Source organism: Leptonotus elevatus, chromosome 11 (genome assembly GCF_054856555.1).
Source record: "Leptonotus elevatus isolate MCC_2025b chromosome 11, RoL_Lele_1.0, whole genome shotgun sequence".
Classification (NCBI taxonomy): domain Eukaryota; kingdom Metazoa; phylum Chordata; class Actinopteri; order Syngnathiformes; family Syngnathidae; genus Leptonotus; species Leptonotus elevatus.
This window is the reverse complement of record NC_141249.1, coordinates 6,187,966-6,210,050: the sequence shown is the minus strand read 5'-3', so window position 1 is coordinate 6,210,050 and position 22,085 is coordinate 6,187,966. Positions and strand designations below refer to the sequence as shown.

The 22,085-nt window shown below is 39.6% G+C and overlaps 2 protein-coding genes across 9 annotated transcripts in view; one reads left to right on the top strand and one right to left on the bottom strand.

Annotated features, from left to right (window-relative positions):
- hmcn1 (hemicentin 1) overlaps window positions 1-16,863 on the bottom strand; it is a 118,166-nt gene extending 101,303 nt beyond the window's left edge. For all 6 annotated transcript variants that reach the window (XM_086088473.1, XM_086088477.1, XM_086088476.1 and 3 more), the window contains exon 1: window positions 16,335-16,863. In XM_086088473.1, coding sequence (XP_085944599.1) covers window positions 16,335-16,590 — 256 coding nt within the window. In that variant the 5' untranslated portion in view covers window positions 16,591-16,863. The remainder of the gene's footprint in view (window positions 1-16,334) is intronic.
- A 1,743-nt stretch (window positions 16,864-18,606) lies between these two features.
- On the top strand, window positions 18,607-21,810 carry LOC147165622 (transcription factor 7-like 1). Of its 3 annotated transcripts, none has more exons than XM_086089468.1 (8): window positions 18,607-18,751; window positions 19,243-19,538; window positions 19,933-19,994; window positions 20,109-20,174; window positions 20,275-20,428; window positions 20,512-20,610; window positions 21,141-21,198; window positions 21,281-21,810. In XM_086089468.1, the coding sequence occupies exons 2-7, from the start codon at window positions 19,296-19,298 to the stop codon at window positions 21,189-21,191; spliced, it is 675 nt and encodes a 224-aa protein (XP_085945594.1). In that variant the 5' UTR covers window positions 18,607-18,751; window positions 19,243-19,295; the 3' UTR covers window positions 21,192-21,198; window positions 21,281-21,810. The 3 variants fall into 3 exon arrangements, with proteins under 3 accessions (XP_085945594.1, XP_085945591.1, XP_085945592.1); XM_086089465.1 differs by having other exon boundaries at window positions 20,512-20,619; XM_086089466.1 differs by having other exon boundaries at window positions 18,619-18,736; window positions 20,512-20,619.
- Window positions 21,811-22,085: the final 275 nt, after the last annotated feature.

Below are 22,085 nucleotides of genomic sequence, written 5' to 3'. Positions count from 1 at the left end.
TCAAAAAAAAAATTAAGGAATGAAAGCTCTCCCCCCTGTGAGGGTTCAAAGACAGTGAGCAAAGGGGAAAAGTCGCCTATTTAGAGTGTGACTAATTAAGGCTTCAGTGACGGGAACCAAAAAATCTATTTCCAAAAGTTTCACTTCAACTCGTCACCATGGCCACAATCTTTGCTCACTAGACATCAAATTCGCACATTTTGTAGCCACAAGCCTCTGCTTTCTGAAAAACTAAGTTTTATTTGGCTAAGGTGTCATTTAGTACCTTTATTTTCACTTTAAGCGAGGAGAAGTCGGACTTTGGCGCCTATCTCCTCCATGTTAATTTCGCCGTTTTTTCCCTCTTCATTTTCGATCAATCATAAGTTTTCAACCTGCTCTCATTTGGTCATTTTTCATCCGATTAAAAAACTGAGAACATGCTCGCGTTCCCCAAACCCTTGCCGTTCTAACGAGCCATTTCTGGAATCTGCATCTTCAACCGTTAAGTCGCGAGAGGCTTTTGTTTGAGGTGAGCGTAATCCTATACAAATCAATGGAGTGTTGGTGCGTGACGTCTCCTCACAACTTAAAATCAAATGTGTGTGCGTGAATGTGCATGTTTTGTAAAGGGGCAGTGAGATACTGTTAATTATGGTAGATTCCACATTTCTTGACCGATTTCAATGGTTTGAATTTTAAACTGTTCAGCTCATTGAAATGTTACTTAAAATCAAATGTGTGTGCGTGAATGTGCATGTTTCTTAAAGGGGCAGTAAGATACTTTATTTGATCTTGATTATGGTTAACTTGCACATTTCTTGAGCGATTTCAACGGTTTAGATTTTAAACTGTTCAGCTCATTGAAATGTTAGTTAAAATCTAATGTGTGTGCGTGAATGTGCATATTTCTTAAAGGGACAGTAAGATACTTTATTTGATCTTGATTATGGTTAACTTTTACATTTCTTGAGCGATTTCAATGGTTGAAATTTTAAACTGTTCAGCTCATTGAAATGTTAGTTAAAATCAAATGTGTGTGCGTGAATGTGCATGTTTCTTAAAGGGGCAGTAATACTTTTAGTAGATTATGGTTAACTTCCACATTTCTTGAGCGATTTCAATGGTTGAAAGTTTAAACTGTTCAGCTCATTGAAAAGAGTTAGCAGGCCCATTCAAAATTTCCGCGGGAATTTTTCTAGTTATGGGCCTGCTAAGCGGAGCAAGCAGCAGCGAAGCTGCTGCTTGCGGAGCAAGCAGGCACATATTACTATCCACCCAGGAAAAGTGTATATTATTATGGGCCTGCTAAGCGGAGCAAGCAGCAGCGAAGCTGCTGCTTGCGGAGCAAGCAGGCACATATTACTATCCACCCTAGAAAAGGGTTTATTATTTTTTTTCTTTTTTATTCTTCCACCGACTTTTCCGCAAAAATGCGGCCCGAACCGTAGATCGCACCGGGACAAAAGAGGTATCAAACGATGCGGCTCGCTCTGACTCGCTGCGCTATTATTTTTATAAGAATTCCCAGTTACCATGGCGACGCTATTCCCAAAAAACTCCCAAATAAAGTCCCATAGGAATGAATGGGAATCCGAAAGAGATCAACTCCAATCAAGCACCTTTTTCAAAGACACGCTGCGCGCGCATACATTAACCGACCGATATGAATTTTAGCTCATTTTGTTGGAATTTTTGTCATCTTTAGCTCAGTGTCAAAAAAAAAATTAAGGAATGAAAGCTCTCCCCCCTGTGAGGGTTCAAAGACAGTGAGCAAAGGGGAAAAGTCGCCTATTTAGAGTGTGACTAATTAAGGCTTCAGTGACGGGAACCAAAAAATCTATTTCCAAAAGTTTCACTTCAACTCGTCACCATGGCCACAATCTTTGCTCACTAGACATCAAATTCGCACATTTTGTAGCCACAAGCCTCTGCTTTCTGAAGAACTAAGTTTTATTTGGCTACGGTGTCATTTAGTACCTTTATTTTCACTTTAAGCGAGGAGAAGTCGGACTTTGACGCCTATCTCCTCCATGTTAATTTCGCCGTTTTTTCCCTCTTCATTTTCGATCAATCATAAGTTTTCAACCTGCTCTCATTTGGTCATTTTTCATCCGATTAAAAAACTGAGAACATGCTCGCGTTCCCCAAACCCTTGCCGTTCTAACGAGCCATTTCTGGAATCTGCATCTTCAACCGTTAAGTCGCGAGAGGCTTTTGTTTGAGGTGAGCGTAATCCTATACAAATCAATGGAGTGTTGGTGCGTGACGTCTCCTCACAACTTAAAATCAAATGTGTGTGCGTGAATGTGCATGTTTTGTAAAGGGGCAGTGAGATACTGTTAATTATGGTAGATTCCACATTTCTTGACCGATTTCAATGGTTTGAATTTTAAACTGTTCAGCTCATTGAAATGTTACTTAAAATCAAATGTGTGTGCGTGAATGTGCATGTTTCTTAAAGGGGCAGTAACATACTGTACATTATGGTTAACTTGCACATTTCTTGAGCGATTTCAATGGTTGAAATTTTAAACTGTTCAGCTCATTGAAATGTTAGTTAAAATCAAATGTGTGTGCGTGAATGTGCATGTTTCTTAAAGGGGCAGTAATACTTTTAGTAGATTATGGTTAACTTGCACATTTCTTGAGCGATTTCAATGGTTTAAATGTTATTTTTATTGCGTGTTTCCACGCGAGTTAGCAGGCCCATTCAAAATTTCCGCGGGAATTTTTCTAGTTATGGGCCTGCTAAGCGGAGCAAGCAGCAGCGAAGCTGCTGCTTGCGGAGCAAGCAGGCACATATTACTATCCACCCTAGAAAAGGGTTTATTATTTTTTTTCTTTTTTATTCTTCCACCGACTTTTCCGCAAAAATGCGGCCCGAACCGTAGATCGCACCGGGACAAAAGAGGTATCAAACGATGCGGCTCGCTCTGACTCGCTGCGCTATTATTTTTATAAGAATTCCCAGTTACCATGGCGACGCTATTCCCAAAAAACTCCCAAATAAAGTCCCATAGGAATGAATGGGAATCCGAAAGAGATCAACTCCAATCAAGCACCTTTTTCAAAGACACGCTGCGCGCGCATACATTAACCGACCGATATGAATTTTAGCTCATTTTGTTGGAATTTTTGTCATCTTTAGCTCAGTGTCAAAAAAAAAATTAAGGAATGAAAGCTCTCCCCCCTGTGAGGGTTCAAAGACAGTGAGCAAAGGGGAAAAGTCGCCTATTTAGAGTGTGACTAATTAAGGCTTCAGTGACGGGAACCAAAAAATCTATTTCCAAAAGTTTCACTTCAACTCGTCACCATGGCCACAATCTTTGCTCACTAGACATCAAATTCGCACATTTTGTAGCCACAAGCCTCTGCTTTCTGAAGAACTAAGTTTTATTTGGCTACGGTGTCATTTAGTACCTTTATTTTCACTTTAAGCGAGGAGAAGTCGGACTTTGACGCCTATCTCCTCCATGTTAATTTCGCCGTTTTTTCCCTCTTCATTTTCGATCAATCATAAGTTTTCAACCTGCTCTCATTTGGTCATTTTTCATCCGATTAAAAAACTGAGAACATGCTCGCGTTCCCCAAACCCTTGCCGTTCTAACGAGCCATTTCTGGAATCTGCATCTTCAACCGTTAAGTCGCGAGAGGCTTTTGTTTGAGGTGAGCGTAATCCTATACAAATCAATGGAGTGTTGGTGCGTGACGTCTCCTCACAACTTAAAATCAAATGTGTGTGCGTGAATGTGCATGTTTTGTAAAGGGGCAGTGAGATACTGTTAATTATGGTAGATTCCACATTTCTTGACCGATTTCAATGGTTTGAATTTTAAACTGTTCAGCTCATTGAAATGTTACTTAAAATCAAATGTGTGTGCGTGAATGTGCATGTTTCTTAAAGGGGCAGTAACATACTGTACATTATGGTTAACTTGCACATTTCTTGAGCGATTTCAATGGTTGAAATTTTAAACTGTTCAGCTCATTGAAATGTTAGTTAAAATCAAATGTGTGTGCGTGAATGTGCATGTTTCTTAAAGGGGCAGTAATACTTTTAGTAGATTATGGTTAACTTGCACATTTCTTGAGCGATTTCAATGGTTTAAATGTTATTTTTATTGCGTGTTTCCACGCGAGTTAGCAGGCCCATTCAAAATTTCCGCGGGAATTTTTCTAGTTATTTTTTATTATTCCACGACTTTTCCGCTAAAATGCGGCCCGAACCGTAGATCGCACCGGGACAAATGAGGTATCAAACGATGCGGCTCGCTCTGACTCGCTGCGCTATTATTTTTATAAGAATTCCCAGTTACCATGGCGACGCTATTCCCAAAAAACTCCCAAATAAAAGTCCCATAGGAATGAATGGGAAAAGGAAAGACAAAATCACACATCAAGCACCTTTTTCAAAGAGACGCTGCGCGTGCATACGTTAACCGATTGATATGAATTTTAGCTCATTTTGTTGGAATTTTTCCCATCTTTAGCTCAGTGTCAAAAAAAATATTAAGGAATGAAAGCTCTTCCCCCTGTGCGGGTTCAAAGACAGTGAGTGTAATCGCCACTCTGATATGCAATTAAGGCTTCAGTGACGGGAACCAAAAAATCTTATTTCCAAAAGTTTCACTTCAACTCGTCACCATGGCCATAATCTTTGCTCACTAGACCTCAAATTCGCACATTTTGTAGCCACAAGCCTCTGCTTTCTGAAAAACTAAGTTTTATTTGGCTAAGGTGTCATTTAGTACCTTTATTTTCACTTTAAGCGAGGAGAAGTCGGACTTTGGCGCCTATCTCCTCCATGTTAATTTCGCCGTTTTTTCCCTCTTCATTTTCGATCAATCATAAGTTTTCAACCTGCTCTCATTTGGTCATTTTTCATCCGATTAAAAAACTGAGAACATGCTCGCGTTCCCCAAACCCTTGCCGTTCTAACGAGCCATTTCTGGAATCTGCATCTTCAACCGTTAAGTCGCGAGAGGCTTTTGTTTGAGGTGAGCGTAATCCTATACAAATCAATGGAGTGTTGGTGCGTGACGTCTCCTCACAACTTAAAATCAAATGTGTGTGCGTGAATGTGCATGTTTTGTAAAGGGGCAGTGAGATACTGTTGATTTTGGTTAACTTGCACATTTCTTGACCGATTTCAATGGTTTGAATTTTAAACTGTTCAGCTCATTGAAATGTTACTTAAAATCAAATGTGTGTGCGTGAATGTGCATGTTTCTTAAAGGGGCAGTAACATACTGTTGATTTTGGTTAACTTGCACATTTCTTGAGCGATTTCAATGGTTTAAATTTTAAACTGTTCAGCTCATTGAAATGTTGGTTAAAATCAAATGTGTGTGCGTGAATGTGCATATTTCTTAAAGGGACAGTAAGATACTTTATTTGATCTTGATTATGGTTAACTTTTACATTTCTTGAGCGATTTCAATGGTTTAAATTTTAAACTTTTCAGCTCATTGAAATGTTGGTTAAAATCAAATGTGTCTGCGTGAATGTGCATGTTTCTTAAAGGGGCAGTAACATACTGTTGATTATGGTTAACTTTTACATTTCTTGAGCGATTTCAATGGTTGAAATTTTAAACTGCTCATTGAAAAGAGTTGCAAGAGTTAGCAGGCCCATTCAAAATTTCCGCGGGAATTTTTCTAGTTTTTTTTCTTATTTTTTAATCTTCCGCGTTTTTTCTGCTAAAATGCGGCCCGTACCGTAGATCGCACCGGGACAAATGAGGTATCAAACGATGCGGCTCGATCTGACTCGGTGCGCTATTATTTTTATAAGAATTCCCAGTTACCATGGCGACGCTATTCCCAAAAAACTCCCAAATAAAAGTCCCATAGGAATGAATGGGAAAAGGAAAGACAAAATCACACATCAAGCACCTTTTTCAAAGAGACGCTGCGCGCGCATACATTAACCGATTGATATGAATTTTAGCTCATTTTGTTGGAATTTTTCCCATCTTTAGCTCAGTGTCAAAAAAAAAATTAAGGAATGAAAGCTCTTCCCCCTGTGCGGGTTCAAAGACAGTGAGTGTAATCGCCACTCTGATACCCAATTAAGGTCTGAGTGGTGGGAACCAAAAAATATATTTCCAAAAGTTTCACTTCAACTCGTCACCATGGCCACAATCTTTGCTCACTAGACATCAAATTCGCACATTTTGTAGCCACAAGCCTCTGCTTTCTGAAGAACTAAGTTTTATTTGGCTACGGTGTCATTTAGTACCTTTATTTTCACTTTAAGCGAGGAGAAGTCGCACATTTTTGATCTCTTTTCAATGTAATTTTCGCCGTTTTTGCCTCTTCATTTTCGATCAATCATAAGTTTTGAACCTGCTCTCATTTGGTCATTTTTCATCCGATTAAAAAACTGAGAACATGCTCGCGTTCCCCAAACCCTTGCCGTTCTAACGAGCCATTTCTGGAATCTGCATCTTCAACCGTTAAGTCGCGAGAGGCTTTTGTTTGAGGTGAGCGTAATCCTATACAAATCAATGGAGTGTTGGTGCGTGACGTCTCCTCACAACTTAAAATCAAATGTGTGTGCGTGAATGTGCATGTTTTGTAAAGGGGCAGTGAGATACTGTTAATTATGGTAGATTCCACATTTCTTGACCGATTTCAATGGTTGAAATTTTAAACTGTTCAGCTCATTTTAATGTTACTTAAAATCAAATGTGTGTGCGTGAATGTGCATGTTTCTTAAAGGGCAGTAACATATTGTTGATTATGGTTAACTTTTACATTTCTTGAGCGATTTCAATGGTTTAAATTTTAAACTGTTCAGCTCATTGAAATGTTGGTTAAAATCAAATGTGTGTGCGTGAATGTGCATATTTCTTAAAGGGACAGTAAGATACTTTATTTGATCTTGATTATGGTTAACTTGCACATTTCTTGAGTGATTTCAATGGTTGAATTTTTAAACTGTTCAGCTCATTGAAATGTTACTTAAAATCAAATGTGTGTGCGTGAATGTGCATGTTTCTTAAAGGGGCAGTAACATACTGTTGATTATGGTTAACTTTTACATTTCTTGAGCGATTTCAATGGTTTAAATTTTAAACTGTTTAGCTCATTGAAATGTTACTTAAAATCAAATGTGTGTGCGTGAATGTGCATGTTTCTTAAAGGGGCAGTAACACTTTTAGTAGATTATGGTTAACTTCCACATTTCTTGACCGATTTCAATGGTTGAAAGTTTAAACTGTTCAGCTCATTGAAAAGAGTTAGCAGGCCCATTCAAAATTTCCGCGGGAATTTTTCTAGTATTATATTTTTATATTATCTTCCAGCGACTTTTCCGCAAAAATAGGGCCCGAACCGTAGATCGCACCGGGACAAAAGAGGTATCAAACGATGCGGCTCGATCTGACTCGCTGCGCTATTATTTTTATAAGAATTCCCAGTTACCATGGCGACGCTATTCCCAAAAAACTCCCAAATAAAGTCCCATAGGAATGAATGGGAATCCGAAAGAGATCAACTCCAATCAAGCACCTTTTTCAAAGACACACTGCGCGCGCATACGTTAACCGACCGATATGAAAATTAGCTCATTTTGTTGGAATTTTTGTCATCTTTAGCTCAGTGTCAAAAAAAAAATTAAGGAATGAAAGCTCTCCCCCCTGTGCGGGTTCAAAGACAGTGAGCAAAGGGGTGAAAGTCGCCTTTCTTGCATCAGTTAGAGTGTGACTAATTAAGGTCTGAGTGCTGGGAACCAAAAAATCTATTTCCAAAAGTTTCACTTCAACTCGTCACCATGGCCACAATCTTTGCTCACTAGACATCAAATTCGCACATTTTGTAGCCACAAGCCTCTGCTTTCTGAAGAACTAAGTTTTATTTGGCTACGGTGTCATTTAGTACCTTTATTTTCACTTTAAACGAGGAGAAGTCGCACTATTTTGATCTCTTTTCAATGTAATTTTCGCCGTTTTTCCCTCTTCATTTTCGATCAATCATAAGTTTTGAACCTGCTCTCATTTGGTCATTTTTCATCCGATTAAAAAACTGAGAACATGCTCGCGTTCCCCAAACCCTTGCCGTTCTAACGAGCCATTTCTGGAATCTGCATCTTCAACCGTTAAGTCGCGAGAGGCTTTTGTTTGAGGTGAGCGTAATCCTATACAAATCAATGGAGTGTTGGTGCGTGACGTCTCCTCACAACTTAAAATCAAATGTGTGTGCGTGAATGTGCATGTTTTGTAAAGGGGCAGCAAGATACTTTTAGTTGATGTTGATTATGGTGAACTTCCACATTTCTTGAGCGATTTCAATGGTTTAAATTTTAAACTGTTCAGCTCAATGAAATGTTACTTAAAATCAAATGTGTGTGCGTGAATGTGCATGTTTCTTAAAGGGGCAGTAACATACTGTTGATTATGGTGAACTTCCACATTTCTTGACCGATTTCAATGGTTTGAATTTTAAACTGTTCAGCTCATTGAAATGTTGGTTAAAATCAAATGTGTGTGCGTTAATGTGCATATTTCTTAAAGGGACAGTAAGATACTTTATTTGATCTTGATTATGGTTAACTTCCACATTTCTTGAGCGATTTCAATGGTTTAAATGTTATTTTTATTGCGTGTTTCCACGCGAGTTAGCAGGCCCATTCAAAATTTCCGCGGGAATTTTTCTAGTTATGGGCCTGCTAAGCGGAGCAAGCAGCAGCGAAGCTGCTGCTTGCGGAGCAAGCAGGCACATATTACTATCCACCCTAGAAAAGGGTTTATTATTTTTTTTCTTTTTTATTCTTCCACCGACTTTTCCGCAAAAATGCGGCCCGAACCGTAGATCGCACCGGGACAAAAGAGGTATCAAACGATGCGGCTCGCTCTGACTCGCTGCGCTATTATTTTTATAAGAATTCCCAGTTACCATGGCGACGCTATTCCCAAAAAACTCCCAAATAAAGTCCCATAGGAATGAATGGGAATCCGAAAGAGATCAACTCCAATCAAGCACCTTTTTCAAAGACACGCTGCGCGCGCATACATTAACCGACCGATATGAATTTTAGCTCATTTTGTTGGAATTTTTGTCATCTTTAGCTCAGTGTCAAAAAAAAAATTAAGGAATGAAAGCTCTCCCCCCTGTGAGGGTTCAAAGACAGTGAGCAAAGGGGAAAAGTCGCCTATTTAGAGTGTGACTAATTAAGGCTTCAGTGACGGGAACCAAAAAATCTATTTCCAAAAGTTTCACTTCAACTCGTCACCATGGCCACAATCTTTGCTCACTAGACATCAAATTCGCACATTTTGTAGCCACAAGCCTCTGCTTTCTGAAGAACTAAGTTTTATTTGGCTACGGTGTCATTTAGTACCTTTATTTTCACTTTAAGCGAGGAGAAGTCGGACTTTGACGCCTATCTCCTCCATGTTAATTTCGCCGTTTTTTCCCTCTTCATTTTCGATCAATCATAAGTTTTCAACCTGCTCTCATTTGGTCATTTTTCATCCGATTAAAAAACTGAGAACATGCTCGCGTTCCCCAAACCCTTGCCGTTCTAACGAGCCATTTCTGGAATCTGCATCTTCAACCGTTAAGTCGCGAGAGGCTTTTGTTTGAGGTGAGCGTAATCCTATACAAATCAATGGAGTGTTGGTGCGTGACGTCTCCTCACAACTTAAAATCAAATGTGTGTGCGTGAATGTGCATGTTTTGTAAAGGGGCAGTGAGATACTGTTAATTATGGTAGATTCCACATTTCTTGACCGATTTCAATGGTTTGAATTTTAAACTGTTCAGCTCATTGAAATGTTACTTAAAATCAAATGTGTGTGCGTGAATGTGCATGTTTCTTAAAGGGGCAGTAACATACTGTACATTATGGTTAACTTGCACATTTCTTGAGCGATTTCAATGGTTGAAATTTTAAACTGTTCAGCTCATTGAAATGTTAGTTAAAATCAAATGTGTGTGCGTGAATGTGCATGTTTCTTAAAGGGGCAGTAATACTTTTAGTAGATTATGGTTAACTTGCACATTTCTTGAGCGATTTCAATGGTTTAAATGTTATTTTTATTGCGTGTTTCCACGCGAGTTAGCAGGCCCATTCAAAATTTCCGCGGGAATTTTTCTAGTTTTTATATTATCTTCCAGCGACTTTTCCGCAAAAATAGGGCCCGAACCGTAGATCGCACCGGGACAAAAGAGGTATCAAACGATGCGGCTCGATCTGACTCGCTGCGCTATTATTTTTATAAGAATTCCCAGTTACCATGGCGACGCTATTCCCAAAAAACTCCCAAATAAAGTCCCATAGGAATGAATGGGAATCCGAAAGAGATCAACTCCAATCAAGCACCTTTTTCAAAGACACGCTGCGCGCGCATACGTTGACCGACCGATATGAATTTTAGCTCATTTTGTTGGAATTTTTGTCATCTTTAGCTCAGTGTCAAAAAAAAAATTAAGGAATGAAAGCTCTCCCCCCTGTGAGGGTTCAAAGACAGTGAGCAAAGGGGAAAAGTCGCCTATTTAGAGTGTGACTAATTAAGGCTTCAGTGACGGGAACCAAAAAATCTATTTCCAAAAGTTTCACTTCAACTCGTCACCATGGCCACAATCTTTGCTCACTAGACATCAAATTCGCACATTTTGTAGCCACAAGCCTCTGCTTTCTGAAAAACTAAGTTTTATTTGGCTAAGGTGTCATTTAGTACCTTTATTTTCACTTTAAGCGAGGAGAAGTCGGACTTTGGCGCCTATCTCCTCCATGTTAATTTCGCCGTTTTTTCCCTCTTCATTTTCGATCAATCATAAGTTTTCAACCTGCTCTCATTTGGTCATTTTTCATCCGATTAAAAATCTGAGAACATGCTCGCGTTCCCCAAACCCTTGCCGTTCTAACGAGCCATTTCTGGAATCTGCATCTTCAACCGTTAAGTCGCGAGAGGCTTTTGTTTGAGGTGAGCGTAATCCTATACAAATCAATGGAGTGTTGGTGCGTGACGTCTCCTCACAACTTAAAATCAAATGTGTGTGCGTGAATGTGCATGTTTTGTAAAGGGGCAGTGAGATACTGTTAATTATGGTAGATTCCACAATTATTGACCGATTTCAATGGTTTGAATTTTAAACTGTTCAGCTCATTGAAATGTTGGTTAAAATCAAATGTGTGTGCGTGAATGTGCATATTTCTTAAAGGGACAGTAAGATACTTTATTTGATCTTGATTATGGTTAACTTTTACATTTCTTGAGCGATTTCAATGGTTTAAATTTTAAACTGTTCAGCTCATTGAAATGTTGGTTAAAATCAAATGTGTGTGCGTGAATGTGCATATTTCTTAAAGGGACAGTAAGATACTTTATTTGATCTTGATTATGGTTAACTTGCACATTTCTTGAGCGATTTCAATGGTTTAAAATTTAAACTGTTCAGCTCATTGAAATGTTAGTTAAAATCAAATGTGTGTGCGTGAATGTGCATGTTTCTTAAAGGGGCAGTAATACTTTTAGTTGATTATAACTTCCACATTTCTTGAGCGATTTCAATGGTTTAAAATTTAAACTGTTCAGCTCATTGAAATGTTGGTTAAAATCAAATGTGTGTGCGTGAATGTGCATGTTTCTTAAAGGGGCAGTAATACTTTTAGTAGATTATGGTTAACTTCCACATTTCTTGAGCGATTTCAATGGTTGAAAGTTTAAACTGTTCAGCTCATTGAAAAGAGTTAGCAGGCCCATTCAAAATTTCCGCGGGAATTTTTCTAGTTCATCTACTGTAATTGTAAGAGTGCCACGAAAATACAAAGAAAAAGCAAAACACCCACAAAGAGAATTCCTTGAGGCTTTTCTGGTATGCTTTCCTACATGAAGACATTTTATACAACTTTTTTCACCAAGATTTTAGTTGTGAGAAAAACAATTGTTCCACTATAGGGGCTTTTGACCTGGAAGTTTCCATTGTGATCTGGTATGCATAAGAACAAGGTTGCAAAGTGTCGATAATTTACTTGTAACCGCTGAACCAACCGACAGTTAAGTTAATTTGTGAATTGTAAAAGGCATTCTTTAGAACCAACAAAAAAGTGACATAATATGTAGGTCACGAATCACGACCTTGATTAGGTCAAAAGAATCGTGTTTATAAGGTAAAATAGGAAGCCGATATGTTCACTGAATTTAAAGATAAAACCTAACTGCCTAATTTGCTTAAAACTAATGGAAGCAGAAAATTTTATTTTGAGTCGCTACTGCCACCTGTTGATGAAAAAAGAAACTGCACACCTTCGTCACTTACACAATGCACAAACGACGTCACATCTGCAGACAGAGGGCAGGAAATTCAAACCCGAATCCAGTCTGAAAACTATCGGCCAAAGGCTTGCATGAGTACCCATTGTGAACAACTAATTAGAATATGTTTCAGTCATAAATGGTCAAATAAAAAGGCTATTGTAAAGACATTTTTGGGCAAATTGTTACAGAGCAGTTTTAAAGACTATCCACCATGAAAGATTTGAACCTGTGGTGTTTTTGCACTGCTTGTTTTACTTTTGGCGGGCCTAGTTCCTGTGCCACGTTACTTGTTGTTTCTTCTTGTTTTTGTTTTATTTTTAATTAATAAATGGGATGGCTGAAGATCCAGAGCCACTTTCAAGCAATGGCCCGACTACACTGTCTGACATTTTTCACATGATGGACACCTTCAACTTCTTACATCCAGATCTACACAATAGGAGAGAAAAAAACTGTGATGCAGAAAACCTTCAAAATGTTCTGAAATTTACACAGACGATAGAAGGTGGTCTCTTAATTTGGCTCAGCTAGATTATTGGGGAATGATGCCAATGAGTGGTACCCCAAAATATACTCGTTTTACATTTGGATGGAAACCTGGCTAATGGCGGGAGATTGAAGTACAACACCGCTTGTTGAACGTGGGAATAAATAAGCAAAATATTTTGCTGCAAAAGCATAAGCAAGCTAAGGAGGCTGCGCAAAACGACTACGACACGGCTATCCGGCATTGTTGTTGACAGACTGACGGTTCGCGCGCAGTCACGCGAGAATTGGCGCATACGTCATCAATCTGCGACAATGCGTCATCATCGAGCTGCGACCATTACGTCATCGCTGGAGGAGTATCCTGCATATGGTTTCCAGACGGACGCGTACGGGGCGCGTTTTGAAATCTTTACATTCTGGAGCCCAGTTTCAAAAGTGATCGGTTTCAAGCTCCGAAACCGCGCCATCGTCTGGACGAACGGCCTAAACGGTAAGAAACTTGTGAGGATACATTGAAACTGGCTTTCGTGTGGACGGGGCCTGAGTGTAGCTACGTTTTTTTTAGAGTGTCATTTTTTAGAGTGTCACTTTTTACCAGTGCCTCCAGGTGGTTTGTTGCCAAACCCCTGTCCAAGCCTTGTCCTGGTCTGTCATCATGAGTCTCCCTTGCTTCACCAAGAAATCCACCTAAATCAGGGGTAGGCAACACTGGTCCTCGAGAGTCATAGTCCTACTTGTTTTTGATGTATCCCTTCTCCAACACAGGTGATTAAAAATTATCAGCTCGTCAGCTAGCTCTGGAGAAGCCTGATAACGATCTTCACCTGTCCTACTCGACTTCCAGACCCTGCTCATGAGCTATCTGGTTGTTGTCATTAAACCCTACCTCCATTTCAATCACCTGTTTGTGTTTTACTTTTGGGTCTGCATCTAAAACTACAGTCCTAACACTAAGCTGCCATTACAGCATTTATTTCAAAAGTACACTAACTAGCAAAAAAAGAAAGATACGGTAACTTCTCCCATGCATGCAGTGGGCATAAAAATAAGGCCAACACCCTAGGTAAATATCATTTTTAAGATATTACATCAAAGGCTTTGTGGCAAAGAGTGTTTATAACATTTGACAGATGACAAGAATCAAGAGGGGGAAATGTGTACAATTGAGGATTGTTTTTGTGTTCAACAGATTCATTAGAGCATGTAGTGGAAAATACGCAAGACTGGCCTCAATAAAATAACCTGTGAAGTATCATTTTGCTTTCTCACTCTGCAGGATGCAAAGGTCGGGGGGTTGTGGGGTTTCCTGGCTCAACCAAATATCCAGGCATCCTCTTGACACTCGCTTGACACACACACTAAAGCACACGACACGGGTTTGAGTAAAACACAAACACACACTTGGATGTTTACTGTGTCACAGCTCTGGCCTCTGATTTAAAGGGAGCCAACTCAAACAGGAGGGGCGTTTTTTTCATACTGGCTCAGCAGAGGTAAGGCATCTAAATCTAACAGACACAGTTTCTAATAATAATAAAAAGATTCTTTGAGAAAGCAAAATGAAAATATATGGTCAAGGAAGGACAACAGACACTGGGGAAGAACATTTGGAGAAATGTTCTGCTACTTTGGCTTGCAGTGCGTCGTGCGGTTCATCCTGCAGTTCCCTGAAGGTTTTGGAGAACACATTCACACATCCTCGTAAAAGCTTTCAGAAAGAAATAGATGTCATATGGTGGACAAACACGGAGACAACAATAGAGCTTTTGTGTGATTGGACTTTTCCTGGTGAGGGTAACAGTTGCTTAGAATTAAGCCTTATTACACTACTGCTGCCTCCTTATATTATCTGCTAATGATCTGACATTTTTGCCTTTCCCCACAGGCATGAAATAATTAATTCATCATTTGTGTACACTGTGCATAGTTTCTCCCAGAAGATAATTATTATTCTAGGAAACAGCTGCCTGCTTAAATAAATGATTGCAAAAATGATCTTAAAAAGAATCTGTGACATGCGGAAATTTAGCTGAGGAAAACAAACATCTGGAATAGGAATCCCTCGTTTTCACCACACTAATCTCCCGGCTCTCTTAGGATGCCTTTGTGTCTGTTAAAAGCATTTAGAATAAACTAAAGTCTTCAATCCGATATTTTAGATATTATTGAATATTAGAGAACAACACTGTTTAATCAATGAAATAATTGTTAAGAATTTGGTCTGTTGTCCTATCTTGAAGCAACTCAGGCAAAATTGAGTGACATTACATTGCTGCAACCAGCAGAGATGCTGCCCATTGATCACATTTATCAACAAGAACCAGTCATGGGCATTGGGCAGGTATTGTAATTCCATGTTCTGTTCTGTTTGAAAATATACTTTTTTCCAGTGCTGGTATACAAAAAGTTGGGTCTCCAGATTGACTGTCCACCCATCAACCAAGTAAATATTTTGTTTTTTTATTTCTCAAAGTGTCAATGAACAAACTGTTTTGAAGAATTGCCCCATTTTGTGAAACAGTGCGGGTAATTCACATAATAAACACCAAGTTTCCCTGCCCATGACTGGCAGCTGGGTTGGCTGAAGATTCAGAGCCACTTTCAAGCAATGGCCCGACTACACTGACTGACATTTTTCAGATGATGGACATGTTCAACTTCTTACATCCAGATCTACACAATAGAAACAACCCCAGTGATGCAGAAAACCTTCAAAATGTTCTGAAATTTACACAGACGATGGAAGGTGGTCTCTTAATTTGGCTCAGCTAGATTATTGGGGAATGATGCCAATGGGTGGTACCCCAAAATATACTCGTTTTACACCCTTAAATGATGGGAGGTGGGGGTTTTTTGTGGCTCTTGAAAGTTACGAACACATTGTAGTGTAGCCCAATAATTAACTTTATGAGGTACATTAGTTCAGTGAGGGACAAATCCCTATTTATACAGCACTCGTTTTGTAAGGGGTTGGGGGGAATGTTGAGTCATTATTTGCTATCTATGAAAAGCCATTTGAGCATTTATTCGATAACATTAATATCCAGGTTAGGTCAATGTATACAACTTCTTGATTCTTACTAGTAGAGTATTTCCTACTATTGCCTTCCACTTCCATTTCTGCACAATAAACAACTTTGTCATACTGCTGTACTTGTAGTAGAATATGTTTGGCAAACTGCATTAGCAGCTAGCCGTAGCTTACAGTATGTGTGTCACTACTAGTGCAATTTTGTCACGCTAGTTACAGTTGTCCTAGTATGCCAAAGTTGTCAAACTAGTGAGGGAGAAAAAACATTGGACAGAGTATACACAGGAGTCATGAGCTGCTCAGAATGATAGAGCACCTTGGGTGATGAGCTAGATTGTGAAGCTAAAGTACACTAAAGCTGGCGGAATGCTAATGATAGTGACGGCCAAGCTGAACATCTGTGACTGTGAGCAGACACCCAACCTCATCTGGAGGTGTGAGCAACATTGGGCGTTCAATGGGCGGATTGTGAGCAAACTATTAGATTTCTCACGTTTCTCTCTTTTCCAAATAATAAACAGCCTTTAAATGTAATTGAAGCGTGAAGGAAAATGAACTTTATCAGACCTGGGTCATGGAAGGGGACCAGAGCGAAGTTGTAGAGCGGTCGATTTGGTCTACTCAAGGATGTCTCCAGAATCTTGGACGCCCCCTCTATAACTTGGACAAGGTCGTCGTACATGGAGCCGGTCACGTCAAATACGAATGCGAGGGTGGATGCGCCCTCCGGGATGTCCTCTTCTGCGGCTTTGGTGCCCGCGTCCTGCCCGAATGAGAACGCCACTGAGAGGGCAAAGAAGAACCACCCGAAACGGGTGCCCATTTCAGATCCAAAATATCTTCTCCAAAAAAAAAAATAATAATTGCAAAGCCCAACTATCAGTCTTGATAACAGGGCACAGCCATTGTCTGTTTAAGATGATCTGAAAAAGATTAGCCAGATAAAAATATTGCGCATTAATGCAGCTTTGGTGCGCCTTTGTGCTTCCGCGGAGTGTTTTTACGCAGAGTTCGTCCTCGCCTTCAGTGAGCTTCTCTTGGGCTCCGAGTCGCTCTTCTGTGTCTCTGCTATGGTGAGAGAAGTGTGCAGGGTCAGTGGTCCTCGCTGAACTCTTAAAGACCACCTCTCAGCTGAGCACAGAGCCTTCAAGGCGCACACGAGCTCGAGCGCTCTGATTGGACGCGCACTTTTTTGGGCCACGGTGGTGGGGGATCTCAGTGTGTGCACTACTTAAAAATAAGTACACACAAAAAACAAAAAAAAGTACACACGATCAACACCTTATGTGTCACGTTGTCTTATTTGCGATCTGAAAGTATTTAACTGCCAACAGATCAAAACAACATAGGAGCAATATCGACTCTGGTATATGATTTTAGTATATGAATAAGCACAGGAGTGTTGCAGTAGACACACATACACTTGTATGTAGGACATTTAGAAACACCAAACTTTTGCAATTCTTATACCACAGAGGAGGTAAAGCAGAGCGATGCTTTTTTTCCGCCATCAGATCTAGCTCCATCTCGCGGTTGCAAATGAACACGTACAGTCATATAGTCAAACGTTTTGACATTTTTCTTTATTAACTTTTCTACTCAAGTTTAATGTTTGTGCTTTACTTTGATTTTATATCGTTTATAAATTTGTATTGCGCAGTTATCAAAATAACGATAAAAGTGTATGCCTGAGCTAAAGTTAAAAAAAAGAAAGAACATTGTACTTTCTTAAAACTGCTGGGTCAAAAGCAACCTAATTCTGGGTTGTTAAAAGAATGCAATTCTCTGTACAAAACAACCAAAACCAAAGTTGGGTCAAATTGACCCAAATTAATGGGTCAGTCCAACTTTTGACCCAGCAGTTTTAAGTATGTAGCCTAAATTTGCACTAACTTTATTTGAATGTTTTAAAATTGCTTTTACACAAAAGAAATATGGACAGCATTGCCCTGCTGTTCTGAGGTTCAGGGTTTGAATCCCTTCACCTGCCCTTTTCTGTGGAGTTTGCATGTTGACCAAGTTTGCCTGGGTTTTCTGTAGTTACTCCAGCGTCCATCCACATTCCAAAACGCTGCATTCATACTGTAGTTGTCAATTTGAGTGTGAATTGTTGCTCGTCTGTTGTATCTGAATTAAATAAGTACTCAGCCACGTCTATAGGTCTATGTGTCCTGAAATTAGCAGGTGACCAATCCCCCACCTCTTGCCCAAAGTAGTCTGCGTCTGCGAAAGGCTGCTGCTCACCCATGACACTAATGAGGACGTCACTATTTGCATTTGTACATGCACAATGTGTTTATATTTTCCGTTGAATTTGGGCTGTAATATGTTCTGTAAAGCGCTTTATTACAGCTGCATCTGTTGCGAAAGTACTATCAAATAAAGATGAGTTTAGGTGAGAAATAAAGACTCATCGTGTCCTCATCTGTGCCTGTGTACTGTACCTTTAAATGCCAGTACAATACATGAGCTCTGACCCCGGAGCATAAATCATGACTCTCCCGCTATATTAAAACTGAACACCTTTGATTGCACTAGTGGCTATCTGGCACAATTGTGAGTTATTGAATTGTATATACTTGGTCCATTTCTACCACTACAGCAACTACGTCATAACCACACTTTACTGTACACATTTCAAACTGCAGTTTATTGTGAGACTAATAAAGGTTATCTAATCTAATTGATATAACCGCATGTTACGGCCTTAAGATGAAAGCTCTTTTTTTCCTTTTTTTCTTCTTTTTTTCTTCTTTTTTTTTTAAAGAAAGAAAAAAAAAAGATGAAAGCTCTTTCATCATAAAAACACCCGAAAGGTTAGCTTTGTGAGCGGCCTTGTGTCATCATCACCACTTACGTCATGGCGTTGTACAATGACTAGCACAGCCAACTGAGCTGAGCCTCTGAGAAGACAAACGCAACAGAATCGCTTGAGAATTGAACCTGCTGTTGCAGCCGTGCCCAGATTGGTAAATTGCACGCATGTAAGAAATTGCTTTATAATAGTAAAAGTGCCTATGTTGTGTCTGGAGTGTCAAAAATACAAAAGTAATTAGCATTGATAGATAATGTAATTGTAATAATGCAATATACTGTAATTGTAATTCTGTGTTATTAATTAATATAATGTTTCATATTGTCATCATTTCATCAGCTCGTTCCATTGATTTTGTATGTGGCGTTCATATCATTGCCAACTACTAACTTGTTCTGCTACAAGACTATTTTTAAATGCTAATATTGTAAATACATTTTGTTGGCTGGAATATGTTACACGTTCTCCTGTCTCACACTAAGGCCTGAAGGTTAAAATGTTAAAGTATTTTGCAGCATAGTCATTGAAATACAGCAACAAACCTTTGTGACCAGTAGAACTTTTTTCATGAATGTAGAATGGTAAAAGCAATAAAGTGCACTATTAGTTAAATAAGCAGAAATGGTGTCAAAAGCAGCTTGCCTATGATGTGTGTGACAGGAGGCCACTAATCTTCAGGATTGCAGGCTATAAGGCAAGCTAGGTGGACCTTCATGGAGAGTCTGAGGGAAGAATTTGAACCAATCATAGGGACGCTTGAGTGGCAAGATGTGGCCGAAACTCTGGAAGAGCTGTGCGTTAACATCTTACATGACCCAACCCGCCTTACCCCTCCTCAGGAAGCGTCGATGCTGAGGTTTGATGTCCACCCTCAGTTGAGTCTGTGCCGCATGCCTTTTCAATTTCACACCATGCGCAGCAGCAGTAGTCAGGCAGGAAGTCTTTTCTTTTATCAGGTAAGTTGATAAGACGGATATAGTGCTCAAATGTACAACTGCACATGAGTTCAATTCAAGACTGTTGATTACATGTTAAAATTGTAATAATAAACCTCCTGGAAGTCATATACAGTACCTAGTTTAGTGGCTGCTTGCAGCTGTTTTTACAACATCAGGCTTAGTGTACAACTTTCCAAGCGAACAGGACATCAACATCTAGTTTTGCATTCAAGTATGAACATACGGTTTTGTTTGTATGCCAGCGGTTTTGTTTGTTGTTGTTTGTATGTTTTTCTGCAGTCGTTGTGCATCCTCGGAAGTTCTCTGGCGCCCCCAAGGGGAGAACAGTAAGGAGAAAAGTTGCTGGCATTTTGGGCTGATTCATTTGTTCTGTTCTGTTCCATGGCTTTAGTTTACAAACCTCCCAGTGTCTCCACTACCTGAAGGTGCAACACTGCATACTGTAAACACTCTGTAAGTAACATACACACTCTGTGTGACAGATATACAAACACTGTCATAAGGAACTTAGACATTACTGTCCTTTGTTTGCACTCTTTCCATATATTATGGTGGATTTTTCTACAGAAACATGGTGAATGACATTGCAGCGCTTCCTCTGGATGCTCCTTCTCCACGCATCTCCAAATCAAAGTAATACTGTTGCGTTTTGATCGACAGCACAATATACAGTTGGTCAGCTCTCCCTGTTGTGTATTGGTGCATTTAACTGGTTCCATTCTTAATTTGTTAGAAAACGGAGGCACAGAGGCCAAGATGTTGACCAGCCTCACATTAAAAAACCTCCCAATGCCTTCATGTGTTTCCTCAAAGAGAAGCGGGCAAAGGTCAAAGCCCAAATGAACTTGAAGGACAGTGCGGCCGTGAACACATACCTGGGACAGATTGTAAGCTGATTCAACTTGTTAAAATACATTTCTGTTGCAACAGAGTGTGTGTATGTGCTGACACTATTAATGTGTCTCCACAGTGGTCATCCCTGGGTCAAGAGGAACAGGCAAAATATTTTGATATGGCACTTGCAGAGAAAAAGATCCATTCTCAGCTGTATCCTGACTGGTCAAATGAGGTCAGGAATGTGAGTTCAGCCTTTTCACTGCCAACAAATACTTCAGGGTTCTATCTAATTTACTGTCAAAACTGTTATTATTTACATCTCTTTGCTTCTGTAGTTATGAAGTAATGATGCAAATGTTCCCTTATGGAAGTGCCTTAGGGTAATAGAAATACATTTATCCTAAGACACAAGTGAGATCACTCTTTATATAGGAAATACATCCATTTTCTTAAGCGCTTGTCCTCACAAGGGTTGCAGGGGTCGCGGGAGCCAATCCCAGCTGGCTTTGGGCAGTAGGCGGGGTAAACCCTGAACTGGTTGCCAGCCAATCGCAGGGCACACAGGGACGAACAACCATCCACACTCGCAATCACACTTATGGACAATTTGGAGTGTTCAATTAAACTGCCAGTCAAAGAATGAGCTTCCCAAAAGTATTTAGCGCCCCCAATGGAAATGCTGAAATAGTGCATGTGTTCGTCCATTTAGTGGACAAATTCCACTTGTGTAACCAGTTGTTTTGTTCTATTCTATGGTTCCAGATTAAAAACATACCAGCGTTGCCACTAAAGGTGCAACAATGCATACTGTGAGAATCCTGTAAGTGGCAGACAAAAACACATGCACAATCACTTTACCACTTCCTGCCTGTTTGTACCTTTTAAACTGCATTTGTCTGCAGGAATATAGGCGTGGTGAATGAGATTGCACATCTTTCTCCAGCTGCCCCTGATCCATTATACAACCCCAGAGTAATACTGTTATGATTTAATTAACAGCATAGTATGCAGTAGATCAGATTAGGCCCCAAGGACCACATGAGGAGTCCAAGGACCTGTACTAAAAAAAGAAAGAAAAAAAAGAAGCTCACCAGTGATGGTGTTATTTCCTAAGAATGTTGTACAAGTGAGCGTTTAAAAATGTAAATTGTTTCTCGCCATCTATTTTCAATTCTGCTTATCCTCACTAAGGATGCAGCTGACTTTGGGCTAGAGGTGGAGTACATCCAAGATGGACGGAAACAGGTTAAGTGTATCTGCAATGGTTTCTAACGAACCAACTCTTTACTGTTTTGTTTGTTTTCATGCCTTGTATAGGTACAGTGTGCACCCATATATTTTGTATTGTATTTGTGTTTATATTGTGTATAATCTTTACTGTTCATGTACCTTGTTGCTAATAAAGCATAAAAATCACTGTAAAACTGTCAAATTCAGCTTGCCGGTGTGTAAATGTTTATAGACACTAGAGGGAGCTATAATTTTACTGAATATCAAGGCATAAAAAAATGGTCCACTTCCTCTGAAAAACCTTGAACATGACAAATGTAATATAAAATCTAATAAAATTATATTTTTGTGGTCCAACAATATTTAAATAAAAAGCTAATGAAATTGACAAGAGACCATTTATGGTAAAGTTTAAATTTTGGCTGTGTTGCAATTGAAGGACAAACTATAGATGAGCATTTTGGCCTCCTCTTTGTG

Excerpts from the sequence above, each read along its gene's own strand:
- LOC147165622 (XM_086089465.1), top strand. The coding sequence starts at position 19,296 with ATGGAGAGTCTGAGGGAAGAATTTGAACCAATCATAGGGACGCTTGAG. Across the intron at positions 19,539-19,932 it reads GAAGTCTTTTCTTTTATCAG|TTTACAAACCTCCCAGTGTC; the intron begins GTAAGTTGATAA and ends CCATGGCTTTAG. Across the intron at positions 20,620-21,140 it reads GGTCAAATGAGGTCAGGAAT|ATTAAAAACATACCAGCGTT; the intron begins GTGAGTTCAGCC and ends CTATGGTTCCAG.